Source organism: Glandiceps talaboti, chromosome 20, assembly GCF_964340395.1.
Source record: "Glandiceps talaboti chromosome 20, keGlaTala1.1, whole genome shotgun sequence".
Classification (NCBI taxonomy): Eukaryota; Metazoa; Hemichordata; class Enteropneusta; family Spengelidae; genus Glandiceps; species Glandiceps talaboti.
The window spans coordinates 15,474,268-15,486,105 of record NC_135568.1 but is presented as its reverse complement, the minus strand read 5'-3'; the positions used below and the strand labels follow the sequence as shown (position 1 = coordinate 15,486,105).

Genomic DNA, 11,838 nt, shown 5'->3' with positions numbered 1-11,838 from the left:
AAGTGTAATTTGCTATATTTCACGAAAAATTTAAAAGTCTCAGCGATCGATATCAATCCGTCATGTCTTCGCGGCAAACAACGATACAATTTCAATGTCGCAAGACTCGATCGCAGTCAAAAGCTGAGGGGAAACGATCGACAAGGGTGAAAGACTGCAGCGATCCTGCAACTGCAAGTGACGTGGTGTCAAGTCGACGAAAAAGGCGTCAAGCAAAAGGTAATACATATCGCCATTCATGGATGATATCCGATCTCTCTTTAGTCCGCACGTCCACATAGCAATTATTCACGTCTGGGCAAGTTTAGCTGCAAACGCTAGGATAGGCTATAACATGGTTTGTGTATAGTGTAATATTGTTGCGAAACTTAATTTAATCTAATTTACAACTAATTTATGCGTATATATTTTCTTGCGAGAATATTTTCCCATCATCGTATTCGCAGTAAATATTTTTAAAAAAATTAGAATTGTGAATGGCGGGAATGTGTACAAGGCGTCCCTGCTGCACACATACAGAAACCAAACAAAAGCTTTGTCAAGGCCAACGCAATATGGACCAGCTGCAGCTGTATGTGTGAAGGAATGTGTGGGTCTATTGTTACATGTGTACATTCTATAAGTAGTAAAGGGAGTTTACAAACAATATTAACGGAGGCAGAAATTTAATAGTGAAAAAAACTGAAACATATATCAAGGGGACTTCTGATCAGTGCTAAATTATGGTAGATTTGTTGCACTATTTTAAGTTGTAACATTGTAATTAATATGGTTATTATAGTGGTACTACTAGTAGTTTACATAGGTCATTGCCAATGCCATTTTTTGTGTCATTATCAATCTATCTTCATTTGATGTTATACCAGGCTTACTTAGATTAATTAAAATTGTATAACATACAAGAGTCTATGTTACCATGGTGATTACATATGTCTTAAACAAGAAAGTATTATAGGAGTGCAGGACAGGATACATACTTTTACTTTATCAAAACAGCTGAGCTGATATTAACATTCATTTTGAGGTGTGACCCAAGTATCATCTTTTAAGGATAGGCTCAAATACAGTCCATGTATGGTATTACTTAAATTTTATGACAAAGAAGTATGAATGTCAGAATGAAATGAGAGTCATGAGACCCTTGATACTCATGTAAAAGATCTTCCAATCCATGTGTGTTACAGTTTAACAGTTTGTTCTATACAAAACATGCATGTGTTAATTTTTACAGGAGGGGGTTCTCTCCATGCATAGTCCCATTATTATAGAAAAGCTGATGAGCCCATTGGTGTAGTTAACAAAAGTAATGCATTTGCACAACTCATTCTTTCCATGTCTTTTTTTTAAAAATGTTTTTGAATCTTGTTATTTTTTAAAGAAAAAAATACACTAATGTGTTATAATATATTGTTTATTTGCAGAAAAAGAAGAAAATCAGCTACCCACAACTCCAAAATGTAGTCCAAGGAAAATAAAATGTAAAGAAAATATATCAACTGAAGACATTATTGTCAAGAAGTGTTCTGTTAGAATATCTCCAGTCAGCAATGTGTCACCAGTAAAGTTACCATGTGGTATGTCTAGGATAGACTATGATATCAATACTACACCTGTAAAAACTGTCAAGACATTTTCTAGTTCTGGTCATTTGCCTGTGATGATACTACCCTCCCCGAAGAAGAAATTACAATATCCGTCGCCAAGGAAAGTGGAAACCATACTGTCATCACCATCCAAGAGATTGAACTCACCCTCACCAACCAAGAAACATAAACCACTACGGTTACAAAGGCAAGAAGGTAAGCTATACTTTTAAACAATATTTTTTTTAAAAATATTTACGGGTGCAGAAACCCTGGTAACAGAAAGTGTGACTCAGTAGATTTTACCAACTTGCCAACCTAAAAATCTCTAATTTACAGCTTCAGTGATAGAAGGGTACGCCAATAAAATTAATCTCATGCACATGTTAGGTAGTGTGCCCTTTAACTTGCCAATCCGATGCACCACTGATGCCATAACATAACAATTTCTTGTGACACAAAAATTTGGTGTTCCCTTATCCGTAGTTCTTCATAATTAAAACCCCAGCTTTTTATCACATTCTATTGCTTTCCTGTACTCAATATTGCAACAGCCTTTTGTAGATGCTTTAAGGAAGTATGGAATATCTTGCATTCCAACAGATAAAGTTCATATAATTGTGTATAGTCTGAGCCAGTGATACAATCCAATATGGCTGCCTGGCAGCCATTTTGTTGGTGCAGTAAACCCAATCATAGCGGGGACTATGTCATTCTCAATGACTTGTTGTAAAATATAGAGTGAGGGTGAATGCATTATTTCTGTAAATGGGTAACATTTACAAAAAATGTATTTTATGAGGGTTCCCACCCAAATTAGGATACAAGAAAAAGAAATCAGTGCAAGGTTTACCTTGTTTCCCTGCTCTGTAACTAGCTGGAGTTCCCAAACCTGAGCACATCATTAAGTTTATTTTATTGTTTTTTATAGGTGAATGTTACCAGCGAGTCAAAAGAGCTTTACATACATCAATGCCTGACAATCTACTCTGTAGAGAGACTGAAATCAAAGTTGTAACAGATTTCCTACGTCGTCATGTCGGAAAACAGAAACCTGGAAGTCTGTACATATCAGGAGCACCAGGAACTGGGAAGACAGCAACATTGATGCAAATTATAGAAAACAACAGGGTAAGTACTATCAACATATTCTTTCTAGGATTATTACAAAGGTCTGGAAATTGATGACTACTTTCTGATTCATTGCCTTTGGTTGGACTATAAGAAGATATTCAGCCCTCCTGAAGATAGTGATGTAGAATTTTATGAACAGTAGTTTGTGTCTACTGAGTCTGTCCAAGCATTTACTATGTACAGAGACTATCGGCAACCTAGCAAAGACTAAAACTAAAACTGTATTTTTGATATATGTTTATATATATGGGACCTTGACTTTGGACCGTGGTGTAATTAACATCTACATATCTGATAATCAAGAGCGAGTGAGATATTTACAAGAGGTCTTAGTTACATCGTACTCTGCTACCTTGTTCAAGGGGCATTGCTTGATAACTTGCTGGATGCAAGTTTGCATGCTGCATAAAATGGTCCTCATATTATATAAAACCTGAATTTTTGTGAAAAATGTGATGGTGTGACAATATTTAACTAAGTGATTGTTTTGTCAATGGAACAAATTTGATTGGAACAAGTCATTCATTCATTCACTTATTTCATACTACCTGTCCCGTGGCATAATAATAGTTGAAGTAGAAATATTTAACCACGATTTTTATTCTGTTAGAATTACAATTTTTAATTTTCTATGGTCTGTTTCAAATTATGCGTTCTTTGTTTTATTTCAGAGTGAATTTGCCGATATCAAGGTAATCTTTGTCAACTGTATGTCAATCAAGAATAGTACTGCCATTTACAATAAAGTTATTAGTCAGCTGAGTGACAATGCGACGTACAAATCCAACAGTAAAGACGCTGTCAAGTATTTGGAGAAGAAGTTCTCATCATCAGGACCTCCTGTGTGAGTAACAATGAGAATAAGTTATGATACTCTCCATGTAATTGCAACAAGTAACATTCATTTATAACATTCATATGCAAGTGTAAAAGTATACTTTTTCATTTGCTAATACGAGTAACATTGAAGTAAAGCACTTTCTCTGCGTTACACTCATTTATAGCATTCATATCAAGTGTAAAAGTATACTGTTTCATTTGCTGATATGAGTAACATTGAAGTAAAGCACTTTCTCTATGTGTTACACTCATTTAATTGCATTTATATCAAGTGTAAAAGTATACTGTTTCAGTTGGTTTATTTACAATAAGCCTAGCATGTGGCCTTTCTAATGTGGTCAATTAGCAAATGAAACAGTATACTTGTACACTTGATATGGATGCTATAAATGATTGTGGTACATACAGAAAACACTTTACTTTGGTGTTATGGGTTGTAATTTGTCATTTACTAATGTTTTGGGCGGCAGGCCGTTTTCTCAAAGGAAGTTCCTAAATGTTGGAAAGGTGTGAAAATAGATTTTAAAGAATGAGTTATACTGTAGACATTGTCTATGGTTATACTCTCTAGATAGTACCAATAAACAATACATTTATTTGTTTTAAAAAGCTAATTTTCAACCCCAGGTCAATGTCTCCACACTTCCCAAAGTGTATCAAGCCAACAATTTTACTATTACCATCCCAAAACACAACTGTTTTTAAAAATACAGTGACACATTTCTTTCCTGTATGTTCATAATACTGTAGTCATAATTAGGAGATACAAAATATGTAATACTCTTTAAAATGTCAGTTTTATGGGTGCAATTTGAGCTCTTTGAGCATGTTCACAGTCAGAGTCATTTAGCATAATGAGCATCATCTCAATCCGACCCCTATTTATAGCAGATGAGGCATCTAAGAAATCATAGAATGGAACCCACTACTTGAGAAAGACCTGGAATGAACCCTGCCTGTATTCAGGCACCAAGTTTTATTTTGTAGCTTTAACATAAGCATATTTTCTCAAAATTTGTTGTTTTTCATCGATAAAAATCTTTGGGACATGTCACATTGTATATTTATGGTACTTGTTTATTTAGTATGCATCTTCAAAAATATTTGTATATCATATTTATTTCTATAGACTTCTTATCCTTGATGAGATTGACCAACTAGACAGTAAAAATCAAGAGATTCTGTACACAATGTTTGAATGGCCATCATTACCAAAGTCAAGACTTGTTCTCATAGGTAAGTATTACAAGTATTTGTATATGTTATGATGCATATGTAAGGTGACTATCTGCTGTAACAAGCAATATCCATTGATTGGTGTTATTATTTTTTTTATTACAAGACCAGGAGTAATTAGTCTAACAATTAATCTATAGAAATTGATTGAAAATATATACTCTCTCTCTCTCTCTCTCTCTCTCTCTCTCTCTCTCTCTCTCTCTCTCTCTCTCTCTCTCTCTCTCTCTCTCTCTCTCTCTCTCTCTCAAAACAAATAGAAAAGTATATAGCTAACAAAATTCAGGAAATATTTACAGAACTTTACATATTTAAAAAACAGGAAGCAGGAAAGAGATCTACAGTTTTGTAATAACTCTTCTTCCTCTCATTTTAGTGCACATACATTCATGTACGAAGTTAAAAGGTACTTACACTTCAAAGAATCAGCTACATTACATGTTTGCTGTATTATAGCACAAAGATATATATATATATATATATATATATATATATATATATATATATATATATATATATATATATATATGCAAGATATGATTCATTCTGTGTATGTTATCTTTTTTTTTATAATAGGAATTGCCAATGCATTGGATTTCACTGATAGAATCCTTCCCAGACTTCAAGCCAGACCAAAGTGTAAACCTCAACTACTTAACTTTCCACCGTATACCAAAGACCAGATTGTGACCATATTGCAAGATAGGCTTGAAAAGGTGAGTGTCTGTAACAAAGAGGAGTTTTAATAACTACATAAAAAATAAAACAAGGCACATAATTCAATTTCACATTATCCCATCTTATCGGATGCACCATAAGGATTTAGATGTGATTAATTATTTGTTCAGGACATAATTTTTATGTAGCTCTGTTTAATAATAATCTTACATTGGCCTCTAAAAAATGGCAGATGCTATCACAAAATACCAGTAAGCAGTTCATAGAATATTGTGTATCTATCTAAGACTATTAGATATAGAATATTTTGCCTAAGTGTAGTAATATATTTCAACAAATACTAAAAAAATGATTGTTTGCATTTTATTTCAGACAAAATGTGATGGTCAGCAAGTAGTTGATGCCGCAGCAGTTCAGTTCTGTGCAAGAAAAGTAGCAGCCATTGCAGGGGACATGAGAAAGGCACTGGATGTTTGCAGGTATGATAATAAGTGTTAGCTTTTCATGTACTGTTTTCCAATGCTGTGCTTGATGCACTTTGCAATTATTACCCGACATCGACCTATATTGACATAACAGCCCTTTACACTTCCAACTCCCTGGGGGGAGTATATAATCCCTTGTTGCCTCTGTAAGCACATATGATTAAAGCATTCACATTGCAACCCCAATCCTACCATCTCCCCAACTGGGTTGACTGGTGCACAACTGGGGTGATTAAAATGACCACAAAAGTATAGATACTTCTTTCTGGACTCCAAATGACAACTCGAGCCAAAGGAAGATGCTAATTTCTTTGCTCTCATGTGAAGAAAAAACTTGAAAGAGCATTGCAAAGTATCAAATTTGTAGTTAATTCTAATGTTTTAACTTATGTCTTGGAATTTCTTTGATATAGGAGAGCTGTGGAAGTTGTAGAGTCTGATGTTAGAAGTCAAATGGTTCTGCAACCCTCATCAGAAGGTAGGTATTTTACATGTATTACTAATATACAATACATTTACAATTCTTGTTACCTGAAATACAATTTTACCCGTAGGCACACCATGAAAGTAACTATCATTTGATATTTTGATCAACACCATAACTTCTGCTCCACATCGGTGCACTTGAGAATAAGACTCCTTTCTTGTTCTATTTCAACTTTAGCACAAGGTAAAATGATGTTATTGCAGGTACTCAGAATTACATCTTTATTGTCTGAAAGTAAGCAAACACAATGTAAACATAGCAGACTCTTAAAAAGTGTAATTTTCCAACGTACATTATAAAAGTTTGACTAATGTAATGTAATTCATTTGTGATGTCTTGAATTCTTTTTACCTCCATTTCTTAGAAATTACTATTTTGACATCTGTTTTTTCTCAAAGTAATGTTTCCATGGTTTCCAAAACCATGTTAAATTAAAGAATGTGAAGTTTTAGTAAAGTAAATGCTTTGGAGGGGAACCCGTTAAAGGTAGTAGTAGTAGTAGGTACACATCTGTCCTGCCTGACAGCTCGTGATCCTCTGGATGGGCGTACAAAGGAAGTGGGGGTGGGGGTTTAAAAAGTCCCTCTGACTCTTGGTTATGTACATTTAGCCAATGAAAACAGTATCCAACAGCAATTGTAACTTTGCAGTTTTGCTTTATTTCACAAAAGGTTTAAAAATTTCTTTCAAATTTTCTGACAGATTTGTTTAATTTTTTTTCCTTTTTGCAGCATCCCTACCTCCTAGTCCTAGAAAGTTAACACCTAAAAGACCAATCCCAAAGAAAGTCAGTCTGGTCCACATTTCCAATGTTGTGTCTGAAGTCTATGGCTCTAGGATGATGTCGTCATCTAAAAACCAAGAACAGTCGTTTCCAGTCCAACAAAAATTGATCATTTGTACTTTATTATTAATGTTAAAACAAGGCAAAGCTAAAGAAATAACTGTAGGAAAGGTAAGTCTTCATATTATTATTATTGTTATTTTATTACCTAAAAATAAATAGAAAGGTTGTCATACCATGCCTAAGCCAAGTTGAACAAAAAATATGGAATATATATACTTTGGTCATTCCACATCACGACAACACGTGTCTACATCACTGGTTCTGCTGTGTTCAAAATATGAATCAAAACATTCAAAATGACTATTATGTTCCGCAATCTTTCTTTCATATTACTGGCGCTGGTATAATTATGTTATTCTCCAATATTTTTCTTCATTCAAGCAGAAAGAACTCGTGACCTAAGGGTTGTCACTACTCATAGTTTCAAAGGCCCCTTAAGTCACTCATATTGCCTTCGCATTTACTGCAAGAACAACAGACATTGTTGAACTTGGGACACAAAAATGGCGGATGGGCTTTCAGCTAGGCTAGCTACATTTGTAACAGCCACAATTATAACAATTATTGCAAAAATGTTGTCATAAATTAATTTTGAGAGACAAAAAAAACCAGACATATCATGATTGTACACCACATGTGGACTACACCATGCAGGCACATGCAACAATTGTATTACGATGTATATAAATAACACTCTGCAACAATTGTATCCATCCTGTCCTTAGTTCCTGCAAAGTTTACTGTCTTCTGTATTCCTATTCCAAGATCTCCCAGTGTACATTTTCTGGATCTTCAAGTTTTTGTATAATGTTATACTAGTATTCCAGAATGATCAAGGTCAAGGTCAACACCACCCTCTTGTGTAATCTACCTCATACCACAACAATATTTTTAGTTTGTGCCTCTCTAAGTTTGCCAGTAGTATGTTTTCCGTGGTAATACATATGTTTTTCTTTCTTTCACCAGTTACATGATACTTACTGCAGTATTTGTAAATCAAGACAAATGGGATCTGTGGACCAATCAGAATTCTTGTCTCTTTGTACTTTGCTTGAAACAAGAGGTATCATTGGTCTAAAGAAAGGCAAAGACACCAGGCTAACAAAGGTGAGAATTTAATTCAACAGTTCAAGGTTTTATTTTGCACAAATCTTATGAAAATTCCAAATTCCTCAAATTTGAATGGATTTTTTTAGAAGATGATGACCCCATTCTCCATAACAACCAACCATACAATTACAACACTGTATTAAACATACTGTCAAATATTACATTTTCAAGGAAAGAGAATTTGCCTTTGTTTCCTGAACCTAATGTTCACTAATTTAGGAAGGTATGCATGGTGTCTGTAAATAATAATAAGTATTTTCAAGGGATTTTATTATTTAGGTGGAAATCCACACCTGCGAAAACAGTGAAAATAAATTCCAAAGGAAAATTTAGTATTTCACAGTATTACAAATGTCCGAAAATTGATAAATTGAAGGTAACAGTTTATGTTAAAATGTGGCATTTCAATATAATAACATTGACGGCTAAAGGGGCATAGTACAATTCTGAATATTTAGTATGGGATTTGCCGTTTGATATGTACCCGGATGGTGAAATTTGGATATATGTCAGAAAAATAATGAACAAGCTTGAGCAAAATTATTATTTGTGGCACACGTGTATATTGAATTGAATTTTAACTTTACAAGGACAAAGAAGTATATGATACAATTGGTGTAAAAGTAACAAACTAATCAAATTTGAAAAACTAGATAAATAATATGATAAAGATAAAAGATTTCATAGTTTGGCCACTAGGAGTGCTGTTCACAAGCCATTTGGAGGCAGGAAGTCAGGACCAGACGTGTAGAGTATATTTTGAAAAGTGGTATATTTGCACTCTCCGTTTCTGATTCCTGTTCTTGTACGTAACAAACTGAATTAAATTTCCTATGTTGCTTTGTAGGTTTACCTGAGGCTAGAAGAAAAGGAAGTGGAATTTGCTCTTCAAGACAAAGTAATGATGTCATCTATTTTATCAGCTGGGCTACCAAGCAAAAAATGATGGTGTCATTCTGACTTGCTTATCAAGTATGAAGTATGATGTCGTCCATTTGTGTGTAGAGCTATTAAGCCAAATATGATGAGATCATCCATTTGTGTGCATACCTCCAAAGCAATCATAGTATGTCTCCCAATGGTGTGTAGAGCTGCTAAGTCAAATATGATTACATCATCCATTTGTGGGCATACCTATCAAGCAATATATGATGTCATCCATTTGTGGGCATACCTATCAAGCAATATATGATGTCATCCATTTGTGTGCATACCTATCAAGCAATATATGATGTCATCCATTTGTGGGCATACCTATCAAGCAGTAATATATGATGTCATCCATTTGTGGGCATACCTATCAAGCAGTAATATATGATGTCATCCATTTGTGGGCATACCTATCAAGCAATATATGATGTCATCCATTTGTGTGCATACCTATCAAGCAATATATGATGTCATCCATTTGTGTGCATACCTACCAAGCAGTAATATATGATGTCATCCATTTGTGTGCTTACCTACCAAGTAATATATGATGTCATCCATTTGTGTGCATACCTACCAAGCAGTAATATATGATGTCATCCATTTGTGTGCATACCTACCAAGCAGTAATATATGATGTTATCCATTTGTGTGCATACCTACCAAGTAATATATGATGTCATCCATTTGTGTGCATACCTACCAAGCAGTAATATATGATGTCATCCATTTGTGTGCTTACCTACCAAGCAGTAATATATGATGTCATCCATTTGTGTGCATACCTACCAAGTAATTTATGATGTCATATCCATTTGTGTGCAGGCCTATCTAGCAAAAAATGATATATATTCCATCATGCCTTGCAGTAATTTTAAATGGAAACTGAATTCAAGGTAGATGTTGTGTATACATAACAATTTATTTAAGTTCTTTGCAAAAATGACATTTGAACACTTTTTAGCCATTCTAAATGTAAGAGTGTACCAACTGAACATTTTCCGTTTGTTGTTTTTCAGAACATGGTCACTCATAATAATACAATTTACATCAATATCAAAATACAATATATGTTTCTGAAACACTAAACCAAAAGTGAATTAAATTTGCACTTTAGTTTAAAATTTATCATTTTCTGAACTGTCAAAAGCATTACTGTGTTTTAAGTAAGTTATTGTTTCAACTTTAATCTCCAAAGACTTTCCAAAGAATGAGCATTTTTACAACGAACCAAGTTACTGCTGTAGAATATTTGAAATGGAAATCTTTTAATTGATTGTATTTTACTAGCATGGTTTCTGTTATTATTTGTGAACAGTTTTCCAAGTCAATTTTTTCAGATGTTTGCACTAACTACTAATGTTATGTTGAAATGTTTTTATGTGCAATTTGTATCATAATTGTAATATTATTCTTAACTCTTATTTCACTGTACTTTTTAAAATGAAAAATAATTAAAATCTTTTAATATAAAATATACTTGAATGTGTCTCAAGTAAATGATCAGAATGTATGTATGTATGTATGTGTGTGTGTGTATGTGTGTGTGTGTATGTATGTATGTATGTGTGTGTATGTATGTATTTATTTGTGTAGAGAGTATGTTTATATTACAACCAGTGACAGGGAAGCATTGACAAGTGAAACTTATTACAAACAGGAAAAGTGAATGTGATTAATACCACTTGGCTCAGCATGTTGGAACTAGAAAACATTATTTTTCATGGTTTGATAACAATTTTATGACTTTACATGTACATAAAATGCCAGAAGAATTTGAAATTTGTGAATGTAAGCAATTGTGTAAAAGGGCCATAAAACATTCATTATCAAACCATGAAATGTAATACAAGTTTCTGTACTTTCAACATACTGTGCCAAGTACTTATATACTTTCCCCATTTGTAACAGGTTCTGTTTGTAAAGGCTTACCTGTCACTGGTTGTACTTCTTCATATCATAATATATTCATATTGGAACTAAAATGGGATTATCTTGAGTAAGAATGCTTGAATTTAGATATCTTAGCTGGTAGGGTTGATCAAATCACACTCGTATTTACTTAATCATTTCTGTTCTATTGACCTAATACTGTTTCTCGACCCATCCAACCCCAATATATCGTAAATCTCACCAAAATATTTTGAAAATAGTGCCCTCTATGGTTTGATCAGACAAATGCAACTCCCCTGATGGTAACGCCACAAGTGCATATGTGGGCGGAAATTCTCGGACCTTTTAGTAACCCGTTGTCTGACCTATGGTTCATGGTATCCTGATTCCAAGTGTAAAGACACCCGAACTGTTAAAATACGAATGTGAATTGAAAACGTCACCAAGTTGACATAAAAATTACAATCTCACACACTGCGACATGTACACACTTTCTTGACATAAAATTACAATCTCACACACTGTGACATGTACACACTTTCTTATATATATACTGTACATATAATTATGATAACAATTAATATAAATTAAAAAGGAAATAAACTATTTAATCTA

General features: G+C 33.7%; 1 protein-coding gene across 1 annotated transcript; it reads left to right on the top strand.

The window, feature by feature from the left end:
* The first annotated feature begins 62 nt into the window (after positions 1-62).
* LOC144450605 (cell division control protein 6 homolog) lies at positions 63-9,346 on the top strand. The gene is made up of 11 exons (XM_078141249.1): positions 63-219; positions 1,422-1,799; positions 2,515-2,714; positions 3,389-3,561; positions 4,687-4,793; positions 5,370-5,509; positions 5,844-5,950; positions 6,370-6,434; positions 7,175-7,398; positions 8,257-8,397; positions 9,248-9,346. Exons 1-11 carry the CDS (start codon positions 63-65, stop codon positions 9,344-9,346), a joined length of 1,791 nt encoding a protein of 596 aa, XP_077997375.1.
* The last annotated feature ends 2,492 nt before the right edge of the window (positions 9,347-11,838 follow it).

Bases quoted from the DNA above. Each gene is read 5' to 3' on its own strand.
- LOC144450605 (XM_078141249.1), top strand. From the start codon at position 63: ATGTCTTCGCGGCAAACAACGATACAATTTCAATGTCGCAAGACTCGA. The intron at 4,794-5,369 runs GTAAGTATTACA...TTTTTATAATAG, and splicing joins GTCAAGACTTGTTCTCATAG to GAATTGCCAATGCATTGGAT. The intron at 7,399-8,256 runs GTAAGTCTTCAT...TTCTTTCACCAG, and splicing joins AAGAAATAACTGTAGGAAAG to TTACATGATACTTACTGCAG.